The sequence below is a fragment of the Equus przewalskii genome, chromosome 14, assembly GCF_037783145.1.
Source record: "Equus przewalskii isolate Varuska chromosome 14, EquPr2, whole genome shotgun sequence".
Lineage (NCBI taxonomy): Eukaryota > Metazoa > Chordata > Mammalia > Perissodactyla > Equidae > Equus > Equus przewalskii.
Genome location: NC_091844.1, coordinates 64,073,646 through 64,089,966, shown reverse-complemented (window position 1 = coordinate 64,089,966; position 16,321 = coordinate 64,073,646). Strand labels below are relative to the sequence as shown.

Sequence of the window (16,321 nt, the reverse complement as noted above, 5' to 3'; positions counted from 1 at the left end):
TGGTGAAGTCATCTTTCTGCTCATTAATTTTATTCCTGAGCTCATTGAACTGTCTTGAGTTTTTTTGTAACTTGTTGAGTTTCTTTATGATAACTATTTTGAATTCTTTGTCATTTAGATTGTAAATTTCTGTGAGTTCAGAGTCAGCTTCTGTAGACTTGTCGTTTTCCTTCTGCTCTGAAGTGTTAATGTAGTTCTTCATGGTGTTTGATGAACTGATCCTTTGCTGGCGCATCTGTGGTAGTATCATATCTCAGATTCCACCTGCCACCACTGGTGGTGGCAGGAGCTATGTTTTCTGATCCCGCTCTATCTGCTGAAAGTTGTCCCAGTAGGACTTCTTTGCATTTGTGCACTGGCTGCAGCCACTTGGCAGGTCACACATACATGTGCAGGTGGGCCTCTGTGCTCCACTGGCGGGTCACTCTGATGTGGGACCACAGCCCTTGGCAGGGGAGCAGCCAGTCTGGTGTGCTAGGTTGGAGGGGAGGGGCACTTTCTTTCATGTTCTGGCTAGCTTGTTGCTTGTGGGTGGCTTGGCTGAGCTGCTGCCCTTGGTGGGGGCTCCTCCATGGGGGCTGAGTCCTGCCACTCAGTGGGGAGTATTCCCACAGGTGGAGCTGCTGTGGCGTGGTGGGCACTCCTGTGAGCCAAGCTGCAACTCTGAAAGCATTCTTCTGTGTCGGGCTGCCCCCACCTCCTCCTACAGCCACACCAACTGCTGTGTAAGGACCTATGACCTAGATTGCTGCCACTGGTGAGGGGAAGGGGTGTACTCACCTAGTTCCACGCCCTCCCAGGGATCCAGTCCACCCACCTTCAGATGCATGGCTGCATTGATCTCTCAGACATTCTTTTGTACTGTGCAGGGAATCTTCTCTTGGTTAATGAACGTCCATTTAGTTGTAACTTAGAGGAGAGACAAAGGGAACAACTCACTCCACCATGTTGCTGACGTCACTCTGCCCTTTCACACTTAAGTCTACAATCAAACTGGAATTGATTTTTGAGTGTGGGTTGAGGTACAGGTCAAGGCACATTTGTTTCTATATAGCTATTCAATTGATAAAAAACATAATTTATTGAAAAAACCCTTCTTCTAATGTTTTTATGTGCTACCTTTTTTATGAATCAGGTGACTGAGTATGTGTAGGTCTATTTCTGGAATCTCTTTTCTGTTCAGTTCAGTATATTTGTCTATCCTTACGTTAGTACTATACTACATTAATTACTGTAGTTTTGAAATAAATCTTGATATCTGGTAGTATAGATCTTCTAGCTTTGTTCTTCTTCAACTTATCTTTGCTTTCCTTCACCTTTTGTATTTCCATATGCACTTTAATATCAGCTTAGTTTTCACAGATAGCATTGCCATATTTACGTACTTTTCATACTTTTTTATAACCCATTTTTTTCACTTATATCCTTCCATGTCAATAATATATCTGTTATATTTTTAATAATGCATAATGCTCTGTTGTTCCTTTCAACATTTTTCCTTTATAAAAAGCAATGTGATGAAGATCCTTAATTATTTTATCATCTTTTCTGAAGATAATTCTTTCCTTGAGAATTTTAAAGCATTTATTCTTACCACAAGTATTGAATGCAGTTAAGCTACATGTTATGTAAAAAACTAAGATGAATAAGCAACAGCCCCTTGCCTCCAGCTGATAGGTTACAGATTATAAGACATGCTCATAATTAACTGCAGCTGTGTGTAGAAGTGAGAGACAGTATAATAAGTGGTTAAAATTATGAACTCTGGAGCAAGAGTGCCTGAGTTTGAAAACCTGACTCCTTCACTTGCTAGTAAATGACTATAGTTACTTTTCCTCTTTTGTGTTTCAAGTTCCTTATCTCTTTTTTAAGAAAAAGTGGATAAAGTAACCCTCATAAAGGGGGAGTTGAGATGAGGTAATATATTAAGCACTTTGACCACTGTTTAACACAACATGGGTCAATTGAGTGTTAGCTATTATTATGATAATGGTTATTTCTAGAAAAATAAGAACTATAAGTGGGTCCTGGGAATATATGTAGTACAAATAGGCACTTTCTAAAAAATTTGTGATGTGCATTGTTTATCATCATTCTAGAAATTCTGTAGTCTGTTCTAACAGTGTTTGGTTTATAGTAGGCATATATGTGTATTAAGTGAGTGAGTAAATAAATGCATGCAAATGTGTTCTAGAGATACTGGTTTGTGAACTGAAAGAATTATGCTGATCTAATTTTCTGATTTCAGATTTGAAAGATTAGAAGTCCTAGCTGTATTTGCCTCCACAGTCTTGGCACAATTGGGAGCTCTCTTTATATTAAAAGAAAGGTACATTTGTATACGATGTTACTGTCACTGTAAAGACCACCTATGCCACCTTTGGGGACATGAAAGAATCCAGTAAGACATATGTGGTTTGAAAGGTATACAAAGTAAGATGAGCAGTGCTGGAGTTTTGATAGTACAATTTCTTTACATTTCAGATTTTTCTCCCTTCTTTTATTACCCTCTTTAATGCTACTAAATCCAACCATAGGTAGGTGTGAATGAAAGGAAAGGATTCAGGGGCCGGCCCCGTGGCTGAGTGGTTAAGTTCGTGCACTCTGCTTTGGCAGCCCAGGGTTCAGATCCTGGGTGTGGATATGGCACAGCTCATTAGGCCGTGTTGAGGTGGCGTCCCACATGCCACAACTAGGACCTACAACTAAAGTATGCAACTATGTACTGGGGGGATTTGGGGAGAAACAAGCAGAAAAAAAAAGAAGATTGGCAACAGTTGTTAGCTCAGGTGCCAATCTTTAAAAAAAAAAAGAAAGGAAGGGATTCACATGTTTTAATGCATAGTACAAACCCATTGAAATAGGTTTGGTAGAGAAAGATTGACATTACATATTGAGGATAATTACGAGTCTCCTTGCCTCATCACTGCTAATAATCAACAGTTGGTTTCATATTCAAAGATTTTGTGAACTTACTAGATTAATTATATATTTAATAAAGCTTTTTAATTTTATAATTTATAGGACTTATTTAATACATTATTTCTTTCTTTTAGTGCAGAACGCTTTTTAGAGCAGCCAGAGATACACACGTAAGATTTTGCTTTTGACGTAATATATAATTTACTACTAAGTTTGATTCCCACTTGTTAATTGGTGTACTATTAAATAATGGTTACTTTGGCCAATATCAGAGTTCAGAGTGTGGCCATATATGTTTCACTGATATTTATGTTTCACAAACAAAATGCCCAAATACCAAGACTCCTTCTCTTCACCCTAACTTTTCCCAAGCTCTTATGTTTTTATGCTGCACAGAAAGGTTTTTCTACCCTGGCTTCATGTCCCTCAGTATTTCTAGGCCCAGGTCAATACACTAAGCCAACCCTGTCTGGTCTTCTGTAATTTAAAATTTGATCCCCAAAAATCTTTTAGTAGAAAAGGTGGAATTGTTATTATCTACCACATAATTGCCACCTCTGTGGACTTACTCTGATCACTCTAATTCAGGACAGTCTGACCTGTCCAGTGTGCTGTAAACCAAATGCCGTTAGCATTTATACAAGTTTATAACAGCAATTACCTGTAAGAAGAGACTGTTAATGCTAAGAATATGGTTTTTTTTCTGTGCAAGATGGAGCAACATTAGACAGTACATGGGTTATGGGGCTAGAAACCAAGTTCAGATTCTCCTTCTGCAAATACCAAACTGTTGAAGCAGAGCACTCCAGCTTCCCATCTCTTAGTCTCTCTACATGCTGAAATTACATATTGATATTACCAAGAAAAAATGATGAATGTTATTGTTCTTTTTAGGGGAAGATTATTAGTTGGAACTTTTGTGGCTCTTTCTTTCAACCTGTTCACGATGCTGTCTGTTCGGAATAAACCTTTTGCTTATGTCTCTGAAGGTATGTTTTTTATTTACCAGTAATGAAAAATCCAATTAATCGATCAGAAAAACAAGTCTTTTTTTTTCATTAACTCATAAATCAACAAGAAAGTATATCCTGAAGAGAAGAGAGAATTACCCCAAAGGTTCTTGTCTTCTCTAAACAGAATTATGAAACAAAATCTAATTATCTCAAGCTTTAAAATAATGTATTATTTAAAAACAGGCATAACTGACATATATATTAAATTATATGTGATAAAGACCCCATGGTGCAGCAGTTAAGTTTGCACATTCCACTTCAGCGGCCGGGGCTTTGCTGGTTTGGATCCTGGGTGCGGACCTACTACCAATTGTCAAGCCATGCTGTGGCAGGCATCCCACATATAAAGTAGGGGAAGATGGGCACGAATGTTAGCTCAGGGCCAGTCTTCATCAGCAAAAGAGTAGGATCGGTGGCAGATGTTAGCACAGGGCTAATCTTCCTCAAAAAAATAAAAATTACCTTTGACATTCAAAAATTACCAAATAACATGAGTGAGATTTTAGATGTGTAACCTACCTGCAAAGAGTCTATTGCAACCATTTTAGAAGCATCAATTTACTTAGAATAGTTGATGTGCTCATTGCAAATAATTGTATTCTGTTATTAAATAAGTTTGTTCCCAAGAGCTTCTCTGGCAGTGGCGGGTGGGCGTATATTTGAAAGTAGCAAAGTTTCATTTTTTTGAAATATTCTTTTATTTCAAAATCTTTATAAATTCAGACTGATTTTTCACTTCAGTGGTCTAAATTATTGGCATTTTTCAGTAATTTCAGTGTTTTGGAATCCCACTAACCCACAAAGGGTTAACCACTGATTGATGGAGAAGTGAGGTAAAAACAAAAATGGGCTGTCTGCACAGACCCACACTTTGAAGCAGAGATAGGTGAGGGTCTTTTTTGTTCTTACTGACTTGAACACCAGGCCAATGGAGAGAAGAAAGCTTTCTGAAATGCTCATTCAAGTTTAAACAACTTCATGAGTGTCATGAAGTATGACTTGCATTTGTATGAATCAGAATTTAAGAATTAGTGTATGAAGTAGAAAATAATGGTATTTGCGATGACCAGAATTATTTTGAAAAAACTTGATAAATTATTAAAATAGTATAATACTCACTCTAGAAATTTTAAAAAGATACAAAGATTTAGAGACGATATCTCTCGGTAAAGATCAGAAAGACACAGGAAGGGAAGAATGCTGATAATATCACAGCCTAGAGATAATATGTTAACATTTTTATTCCTTTCATTTTTTTCTTTGCACATATATGTATCTTTTTACATACTTAGAATTGTATGTATTTACAATTTTATGTCTGGCTTTTTTCAGTTAATGTTATGTCTTGAGTATAGCCTTTCATTAAATACTCTTTGAAAAAATGATTTTTCAATGCTTACATAATACTGTCATGAATTTTTTTTTTCTTTTTGATGCAGAAGATTGGCCCTGAGCTAACATTGTTGCCAATCTTCCTCTTTTTGCTTGAGGAAGACTGTCCCTGAGCTAACATCTCTGCCAGTCTTCCTCTGTTTTGTATGTGGGATGCCTCCACAGCATGGCTCCGCACCTGGGATCCGAACTCATGAACCCAGGGCTGCTGAAGCGGAGTGTGTGAACTTAACCACTATGCCACCAGGCTGGCCCCAATATTTTTTTAACATTAGTCTATTCTTAAATGTTTCCAACTTTTCTGTTATAATCAGCTTCTTTATATCAAATTTCTTGTATGCATTTCTGATTCTTCTTAGGATAAATTCCCAGAGAAGAAATTATAAATGAGTTAAAAACACAACATTTTTAAGTCTTTGATATATATGGCCAAATTTATTTTCAGAAAGGTTATCTAGTTTGTATTTTCATTAGCTGGAAATGAAAGTTCCCAGCAACATCAAGATTTGTGACATCGGTTGAAATTTGAATGGAAAATAATATTGAGTACATTCTGTCTGCCAAACACTGTGCTAAATGCTTTACATAGAATAACTCATTTAATTCTCCCTCTAACCATATGAGGTAAATAATTTTATTATCCCCATTTTTCGCTGAGGCACCGAGAGATTAAATCATGTGCCCCAGGCCACACAGTTAAGGGCAGAGCCGGGTTTGAAGCCAGATATTCTGGCATCAGAGTCTGCTCTTAACTGCTCTATTATACTGCTTTTGTATAAGGCTTGCCAATCTTTTTTATATCATGGTACACATAAAAAAATGAATATTCCTTTAGCACCTGGGATAAATGTAATGCTTGAGCCTGGAGGCTACTTATCCGGGGACAGTAACTGGCAGGCATCTGCAGGTAACCAGGTCCCCACTTGGCCTGTCTGAGAGCTGTGGGAATTAATAGGTGTACCTATAACCCATTCTCAGCACACTGGTTAGGAAGCTCTGCTTTATAGTATACAGAGACTTTAAAACGTCAAATTAATGGTAACGATGACATATGTAAGTTCACTAATTCCCTCAGGTCAGCTATATATTGTAGTTAAAATTCTTTTGATTTAGTATCTTAAAGGCATAAAAGAGCAAAAAGTCTAGATATGAGGAGGAACATGTCCTTTTGTAGTGTTATCCGGTCACTGCCAAATTTGTTTTTTAAATTAAAGAAATCAAGTGTTTCCAGTAGTGGTTTATTCTATATAGATAATTTAAGTGTTTTCTTCTTTAAGCTGCTAGTACAAGTTGGCTTCAAGAGCATGTTGCAGATCTTAGTCGAAGGTAAGATATTATGGGGTTTTGTGATGTACATAATTTTAAAGGAATACACAAGAAATACATCTGTCATGGGAACTTACATTATTCATTGCTGAGGTTACTAGATGAATCAGGGTCTTATCCTCCCTTTACTTTTTAATTGATGATACAAAAGAGACCTTTACAAGTGAGAAGCTTTGTTTCCAAATCCTCTTTGCTTTCTTTAAAAGATACGTTATATGATACTAAAATATGAGTCATCTTTTATAGGATTTTTATCAGTGTTACTGATAAGTTCTGATTACATGAGTTCTGCTAATGAATACTCTTTTTGTTTTTTCATAGCTTGTGTGGAATTATCCCAGGACTTAGCAGTATCTTTCTTCCTCGAATGAATCCATTTGTTTTGATTGATCTTGCTGGAGCATTTGCTCTTTGTATTACATATATGCTAATTGAAATTAAGTAAGTATTTTTTATTGCTGTCAAGTGTGTTTCCATTCCTGGGGCCTGACTTTTAAGGGTCACAGTGGAATGGATAGGAATTAAGTTTTTAGCATGTTTGCTTATGGCCTGTGTAACTTCCGTCAAGTCTTGTCCTCAAGAGTCTTTATCTGAAAAATTAAGGGAGTTGGATTCATTATTTTTCACCATAGTCTATAATGCAGACTGGAAAACTGTTTAAATTCCCTGCTGCTGACCTGATGAGTGAAACTGAGAAGAGGACAATGAAAGGGAGATAAGCCACAGCTGCTGTTGCTGAGAGAGGGAGGAGAAGAGGAATTAATCAGCTGAGAAGTAATTAAAAACAGCAACAACAACAATACAGGCATTTTAGGAAATAGACTTTACAGCTTCTTTTTAAGCTTCATATTTTATGACGTATGATTCTTTGACTCCCTACCCTTTAAATATTAGTGTTTACTAGAATCTGTCCTTAATTATCCTTTTTCTTACTCTCCTGGGAGATCACATACAATTATTTGTTTTTTATTTACTAACTCTGTGTGATTCCCAGGCCTTTATTTCTAGTCTAGATCTCTATTGAATTCCAAAAGGCATATCTTACTGACTTCTATTCATGTCTGCCTCAACTGAACTTATTTTCCCTATCCCCCAAACTGTTTTTTCTTGTATTTCCCATCTCAGTGAATGCTACTACCATCTATTCCATTACATTCTTTTTTTAAATTGTGTTAAAACGTACAAAACATAAAATTTACCGTTTTAACCATTTTTAAGCATACAGTTCAGTGGCATTTTGTACATTTACACTGTTGTGCAACCATCATCACCATCCATCTCCAGAACTTTTTCATTTTCCCCAACTGAAACTCTGTACCTGTTAAACAATAGCTTCTCATTTTCCCCTCCCCTCAGCCCCTGGCAACCACTGTTCTACTTTCTGGGTCTCTATGAATTTGACTGATCCACATATTTCATATAAATGAAATCATACAATATTTATCCTTTTGTATCTGGCTTATTTTGTTTAGCATAATATTTTTAAGATTCATCCATGTTATAGTATGTGTCAAAATTTCCTCCCTTTTTAAAGTTGAATAACATTCCATTGTATGTACATACCACATATTGTTTGCCAATTCATTCATCAATAGACATTTGAGTTGTTTCCACCTTTTGGCTATTGTGAATAATGCCACTGTGAACATGTTTGAGTCCCTGCCTTCAATTCTTGTGAGTATATACCAAGAAGTAGAATTGCTGGATCATATGATAATTCAGTGTTTAAGTTTTTGAGCAAGTCTAATGCATTCTTAAATACCTACTTATCCTCCCTAGCTCTCTTGCTTCTCCCCAAGCTAGTTCTAATTGGTCACTTAGTTTTGTGGGATTTTTGTTTTGTTTTGTTTTTTAGTTTTTTCTAGTCACCATGCTGTATGTTACATCCCCAGAACTTGCATGTCTTCTAACTACAAGCTTGTACCTTTTGACCACCTTCACTCATTTCCCTTACCCCACCAACCGCCACTTCTGGCAAGCACCAATCTTTTCTCTGTTTCTTATGAGTTTGATTTTTTTAGATTCCACATGTAGGTGAGATCATAGAGTATTTGTCTTTCTCTGTCTGACTTAGTTCACTTAGCATAAATGCCCTCAAGGTCCATCCATGTTGTTGCAAATGGTATTATTTCCTTCTGAATAATATTCCATTGTATATTCATACCACATTTTATTTATCCATTCATTTGTCGATGGATACATAGGTTGTTTCTGTGTCTTGGCTATTGTAAACAATAGTCTTGTCACCTAGTCTCATTTGATCTTTCCGTTTAATATTTATTTATCTGTCCCCTCTTTCCCATTCTCATTGCTGCTGCCCAAATTGAGGCCTTTATCATCATTTCCTTGGCCTAATTAAAATAGTCTTCTGGTTTTCTAATTTTCATTTTCACACATCTCTAGTTAGATTTTGTTTTGCTAGTAATGTGATCACTAAAAGTTGCAAGTCTGGACCTAGTATTTTCCTGTTTCAAAATTCTCCCCTTTGCATATTCAAAAAAATTAGGAGTTGTTAGCATGATAAAGCCCCTACCACCCTTACTAGCCATCCATCTATCTATACTTAACTGTTCATAGTTTTGTTGCTGCATCAGGATTTTCATGCCCTTGCATGTGCTGCTTTCACTGTCTACAAAATCTTCCTCCCATCATCTCATCTTTGAAAGCTCAGCTCAAATGTCACTTCTTTTTGTATTTAGCCTCTCTGGATTATCCCTATCCCAGTAGGCTTGTCACTTACTACTTTGTGCATCCATGATGCCCTGTAGGACTTCTCCTTTGTACCCACAGTGCTTTGTTATGTTTTTCACATGTGTCTCCTGCCATTTCAGAGGCAGGGACTGTGTCTTAACCTTGTGAAATTCCTGGGGAATTTGAAAATTTTTTATAGTAATTATTGGAAAGTTATTGTTTACAGGAAAATTGTTAGAATCACTGATGAAGTCCATAGGTCTCTATCAGAAATTACTAGATGGAAGTTTTTATTTGTCACAACAAATGACTATATATGAAATCTTTCCAGTTGAAAAGTAGATTGACTGAAAATACATAGTAGGAAATGCTCACATTATTTTCCTTCGTCCTCTCTCTTCACACTAACATAATTATTTGTTATTTTCCGTCAAACTTTGGTGAGAAAGGATTCTGAAAACTTACTTTCCTTTGAGATGTTCCCATTGCCAGTAGTGGTCAATTGTGATAAAACAGTCTTGTTGCTTTAGGTAATTAGTGGATTGAATTATAAGAAGCCCAGTGAGGCATATATTTGAGATTTAGAAATTTTTTTTTTCCCTTTAGTAATTATTTTGCTGTAGACACTGCCTCTGCCATAGCCATTGCTCTGATGACGTTTGGCACCATGTATCCCATGAGCGTGTACAGTGGGAAAGTGTTACTCCAGGTAAGGGTCTTTCAGTATGCATGCTAATATCAGCCATGTTCCTCCGCCAGATACAAAACTGTGTGTTCCTCTACCAGATAGTGAAATTTTTAGCCACTGAAGGGCCCTGTTAGAAATAAAGCCAAGCAATAATCTGTAAAATTCATATAGTAAGAACCAGATGAAATTATATTGGCCATAAAATAGATACAAATCTTCCTGCATTTATAATATAAGACAAAATTAGCAATTAAAACATTTTTGCCTCTAATAATGTTTCAAGTAAAAACAGTTACTTAAAAATTTTTTTAGATATTTATTTTCCCCTAATAAATGTAGTTTGGCTATTGCATAATCTGGTTACGGTTGTTTTCTTATTTCCTGTCCTTGAATCAGTGAGACTTTTGAATTACAAACTTAAAATTAATTGTGACAAAATGACTACTTATTGAAACAATAGGAACACCTCTGTGCAAGCTCCTGAATAGAAAGGTAGTTTCCCAGGACTGGATGTGTGCGAGCACTACTTTTCCTTCTCTCTTCCCCTCATGCCTTTTCTAAAACCTACAGGTAGAATCTTCATCTGCAGAAGCAGTAATAACAATAAGATCGTAGTTGTATAGTGCTGTGCTGTATACAAAATGGTACTTTCTTAAAGATTTTTTTGTTGGTTGGTTCTTTAAGGCTTATGTGGTTCCAGAGATAATAGCTCCTTTGTGGGATAAAAAATAAGCGTGGGATGATTCCTGATGTTGCCCCACTAGTGGGGCCAGTAAAAACCTCTTTTCCCTACACCAGGATAGAGCACATGTCAAACAAGGCCAAGGCTGGTATAAAATCCCATTTTTTTTGTTTCAGGACCAATGTTGAAAAAAATTTTTGTCCCCCTAGATTCATATTTTATTTTATTTTTTCTCCAGACAACACCACCCCATGTTATTGGTCAGTTGGACAAACTTATCAGAGAGGTAAGATGGAGTAGTAAATAAAATCATTTTAATTTATAATTAGAGAATGCAAGGAGTGGGTACAAATGATACTTTATTCAGTCCTATCTCCAATTTTATTTTAGGGGAGTTTGTGTTCTTTCTAATAACATAGAAATAGGATATATAACATAGTGACAGAAGTTGAAAAATTTGAGGAATTGCTCAGGCTGGAAACCAAATTCACTTGAAATAAATGTGGAAGGTAATGGTCTAAAGACCACCCTATTAGCTATATAAATGCTGTGATTTTTATGATTCTATATTCAAACCTAGGGTTTTGATTAAGTTAATGGGCCACTCTTTTGTTTTTGGTGAGATTGGTCCTGAGCTAAAGTCTGTTACTAATCTTCCTCTTTCTGCCTGAAGAGGAATCATTCTCCGCTTTGTATGTGGGACACTACCACAGCATGGCCCCATGAGTGGCATACAGGTCCACGCCCAGGATCTGAACCTGTGAACCCTGGGCTGCCGAAGTGGAGCAAGTGAACTTAACCACTATACCACCAGGCTGGCCCATAAAGGGACACTTTTATATGTTGATTGCTTTACCACCTAACATCTTGATCTATAGGTTTAGATTTTGTATTGTTATAAATTTCCACCTGTTAACTAATGAAGGAATAAGATAATTGAAATATTTGGGTGTTGAGAGTATTTTAAACTATTAGTTGTCAGTATCACAAAGGCCACTTTGACCAGTGTAGCTGGCTACTTGTCTCATCTAGTAGAGCCTATGCCACTGTACCAATGGGCCACACACTATGTATCTGGCCTTGGAATTTCCTTTTGGCCCACATCCAAATATCATCCTATGTTGTGCAGAAATTTGTTAGAAGGAATCCAGAGAAAGAAATGATCGAGAAGACAAAAAACAAAAAATCTGATACCACAAGTGCTGGATATAAATATATGTCATACTGATAAAATGAAAAGAACCATACACTTACTGTTGAACAAGGTGGAGACGGGAGGAGTAAAGACCTGACTCTAGAAGGATTGGTGCAGACAAGAGACTGGGAAAATAAGGCCTAGTCTCAGTACTGAACGAGTAGAAATGGTACCTTGAGTGAATGATCTGGGACTTCTCTTGGCTAAGTAGTGTCCTTGTGCGGGGTTTGGCCATGTCCTTTCTAGGCTTAGAGCAAGTCCATAGTGTGACTGAACTGTGTTGGAATTGTCAAATACAAACAACCCTATTGCTTTCTTTTTGATTAGGTATCTACCTTGGATGGAGTTTTGGAAGTCCGAAATGAGCATTTTTGGACCCTAGGTTTTGGCTCATTGGTATGTTTTCAACATATTACTTTAGTTATAATTTAAAACATAGTTTATCATTTTTAAAACTGAGAGAAGTATTTCTTTAAAATTTTTATAGAGTCTTTGATTCCCATTTCTGTTCAATAGAGTCTAAAATGTAGATGGATTCAGTAACCTAATTAAGATTAATTGAGGGCTGTTTTTCTTTTTCTTTTTCTTTCAAACTACTATTAATGATCTACTGGGCTGTCTAGATAAAACACATCCATAGTCATACATTGCTAAATATGAAAATGCTGCAAAAGTGAAAGGTGCAATTATTTTTTTTTTTTGCAGTTCTAATTTTGGAGATTTTGCTGAATATGTTAAAGAGTTATAATAACACAGATTGCTTCAGCATAAAGTTCCATGTTTTCTAATGCAATTTAGACCTTATTCCCTGAAAGACTTTATTATGGTATAGTTTCATTCCTATGTCAGGAATGATGAGGAAAATTGAGGAACGTACACAGGAAAAAAAATTTTAATCACCATAATCTTATTATGTAGAGAAAACTGCTGTTGATATTTTGGTATTTATATTTATACCTTTACTCTCCTTAGAAAATGAGATCATGCTGTTTTATAGTTTGTTCTCTTCACTTAATATATCATGAACAGTTTTCTGTCTTTTTTTTTTTCCCTTTCCAAAAGCCCCCCCAGTACATAGTTGTATATTCTAGTGGTGAGTGCCTCTGGTTGTGCTGTGTGGGATGCCACCTCAGCATGGCCTGATAAGCAGTGCCATATCCGTGCCCAGGATCTGAACTGGTGAAACCCTGGGCCGCCAAAGCAGAGTGCGCGAACTTAACCACTCGGCAAAGGGGCCAGCCCCTCTATATCATTTAATATTTCTCTTCAACAATATCATTTTTTAAAAAACAAATAGGATTTGATTTTTCTAACATAACACAAATTTCTGAGGTAGCCAGATTAGGCTTGGTCCAACAGCTCAATGATGTCACCACTTTGCAGCCTTTGGTTTCAGCTTTATGCTCTTTTAGTAGAAAAATGGATGCTTCGTCTCTGCCTTCTTCTCTTTTTCCCCTTTCTAGTCATTTTGGATGTCTAAAACTCATTCTTTCATAAAATTCTTAAGGAAGGGCCCTTGGGGAAAATAGTCCCTAAATTCTTGAATGTTGAAAACAGTTTGTGGACATAATAATTAAAAGTCAGTTTGGCTGGATATAAAATCCTGACTATTTTATTTTATTTCCTTGGGTTTCTTAAATATGTTACTCCCTCTACCTCTGACACAAAACATTGCTGTAATAAAGCCTAATGACTTATAGTCTGATTTTTTTCCCTTTTATGTATGATTTGATCTTTTTGCCTGGATGCTCCCCCCCAATTTTTTTTTTAAGTCCTGTAGCTAGAATATGACTTGATGTTGATCATGCTGAGTCAGTTATCTCAGGTATGCAGTATACTCTTCCAATAATGTTATTTCAAAAAGATTTTTTAAAAACTTTCAAGAAAGTTTTCTTTAATTATAGTTCTTAAATATTTATTCTGTTCTCTTGTTCTGATTTCCTTCTTTGGGAACTCCTATTATAAGTATGTTGGATCTTTGCCTTTCTTTTATATTTGTTACTTTCCTTCAATTATTAACTCAATTTATTATATTATCTCAACTTACTTTTGATTTTTAAAACTTTCCTTCTTTTCACTTTTTATTTATCTTAGACTATACGTTATTTATCTTAGACTATACCTACATATTTATTTGCTTTTGTGTTCTTTCTAGTTTAGTCTTCATCTCTGAAGTGCTTTTTTTCCTTCTATTTCTAATTGTCATCTCATTCTGAGGTTTTCTAATTCTGATTTATATTGTTCTTGTTTCATGTTTTTTGGCTGTTTTGGAAAAGTTCATTATAGTTCTCATCAGTTTTTTTCCTTAATTATTTTATTGACATCATATTGGTTTATAATAATGTAATTTCAGGTGTACATTATTATGTATCAGTTTCTGTATAGACTGCATCCTGCTCACTAATTCTCATCAGTTTTGTAGGTAAATCTTTCTGGTCATCTTTTATAATCTGTTCTGTATTCTCTCCCCCCCCCTTTTTTTTTTTTGGTGAGGAAGATTGGCCCTGAGCTAACATCTGTGCCAATCTTCCTTTATTTTGTATGTGGGATGCCTCCACAGCATGGCTTGATGAGTGGTGTGTAGGTCCATGCCTCTGATTTGGACCCACGAACCCTGGGCTCCCGAGGCGAAGCATGTGAACTTAACCACTACACCACCAGGCTGGCTCCTGTATTCTCTTTTTTTAAAATAATTTTGTGTGGGATTTGGATTCAGTCCTTTTTTTGCTCCCTTTTATCTGATAGCAGTTTTCCTGGACTTTATAATAAGGAGGAGTTTAGGGTAGTGTATCTGAATTCCTGGTTTTAGAGCTTTTTCTTCAGTGAGTCTGTGAAGAGAGAGTTTTTTCTTTTTCCTGGCTCTGTTCCTCTCCCGTTTGTATCTGAACCTTCTTTATCCTTTGTCTCTACTGTGCTGCTCAGTTTGGATTCTCTTCCCAGTTGTTTCCTCTTAACGTGGGGCTTTGTACTGGAAGGGAGCTTTGCTGGTTACTTTTGAGGCCTCACAGGGCTCAGACTACTGCAGCTCTTCATATCTTATTGCAGACCCAGTGTACTCGCCCACTATTGAAATGTTCAGAACCCCTCCCAGCTTCCCACCTGCCTTTCTCAAATTCACTGTCCTAGATTTCCATTAAGTACTGATTACCTGCTTTGGGGTTTTTAGGTCAGTCAGATCCCTAATGCTTCCTTCTCCACAGATGCTGATAGGTGGCAGGTCTTATAGCTTTTACTTCTTGGGGTTTCTTAGAGGTGCCATGTTATCTAGTTTTTTTGTAGATGTTGTCTGTAGGTTTTGGATTTGCTGTCTTAGTTTCTCTTTTTATGAGGATATTTGGGGCATTTCAAAAAAGTACCACCACTGCTGCTGTCTTCCAAGAATCCCAACATAATTTTGTTTTGTTTTGTTTTCTTTTGTTTTTGCTGGGGAGGATTTACCCTGAGCTAACATCTGTTGCCAATCTTCCTCTTTTTTTGCTTGAGGAAGATTAACCCTGAGCTAACATCTGTGCCAGTCTTCCTCTATGTTGTATGTGGGATGCCACCACAATGTGGCTGACAAGTGGTGTAGGTCTGTGCCCAGGATCTGAACCCACAAACCTGGGCCACTGAAATGGAGTGCCCTGAACCCAACCACTGTGCCATGGGGCTAGCCCCCAACGTGATTTTTAATGGCTGCAGAGTTTTGTATTATATGAATATGCTGTAATTCATTTAATCAGTCCCCTAATCAACAAGTCGTTTGCCATTTTTCCCATATAAGCAAGGCTCAGATTATTTTTGTGGAATAATCTTTGCATATACCCATGATTATTCCTTAAGATTAATTTTTTTTTTTTTTTTTTTTTGGTGAGGAAGGTTGGCCCTGAGCTAACATCTGTTTCCGATCTTCCTCTTTTTCCTAAGATTAATTTTTAGAAGTGGTTTTTTGAGTCAGAGGATATTCACATTTTTTATGGCTTTTGATGCAAATTGCCAAATTACTTTCCAAAAATGGTTATACCAATTTACATTGTCTCAGTAATGTAGTTCATTCCTAATCATTCTTTTCATTGCACTGATATAGTTACTAGACAGGTATTTATTTAGCTAGGTGGCTTATAAACACAAAAAATACAATCATCTCAGCAATTCAGAACTTGGCCATCTAACATCCTGATTAAGACCAAGGAAATTAATAAAACAAGCTTTTGAGCTGCCGAGAAAAGTTGTCACTAAAGCCATAGATTAATGTAAATACCATAATTGTAGGAAACTCTGTTTAAGCTCATGCTTGGAAATGGTTTTCACTTATTTTAATTACTTTGATTTCCATATCAGACTGAAAGAGGATACAATATCTTTAATATTTTATAATTTTTTATAGTGACGACTGTGAGATGGTAGTGGCAAAACAAAGGAGAAATCAAAGA

General features: G+C 36.4%; 1 protein-coding gene across 4 annotated transcripts in view; it reads left to right on the top strand.

Annotated features, from left to right (window-relative positions):
* The window catches only part of SLC30A6 (solute carrier family 30 member 6), a 45,573-nt gene that overhangs the window by 24,020 nt on the left and 5,232 nt on the right, over positions 1 to 16,321 (top strand). For 2 of the 4 annotated variants that reach the window (XM_008544429.2, XM_070574142.1), the window contains 8 exons: positions 2,249 to 2,329; positions 3,057 to 3,092; positions 3,817 to 3,911; positions 6,605 to 6,653; positions 6,975 to 7,094; positions 9,951 to 10,053; positions 10,953 to 11,000; positions 12,237 to 12,305. In XM_008544429.2, coding sequence (XP_008542651.1) covers positions 2,249 to 2,329; positions 3,057 to 3,092; positions 3,817 to 3,911; positions 6,605 to 6,653; positions 6,975 to 7,094; positions 9,951 to 10,053; positions 10,953 to 11,000; positions 12,237 to 12,305 — 601 coding nt within the window. The remainder of the gene's footprint in view (positions 1 to 2,248; positions 2,330 to 3,056; positions 3,093 to 3,816; positions 3,912 to 6,604; positions 6,654 to 6,974; positions 7,095 to 9,950; positions 10,054 to 10,952; positions 11,001 to 12,236; positions 12,306 to 16,321) is intronic. The other 2 variants (XM_070574145.1, XM_070574143.1) reach the window with 1 other exon arrangement.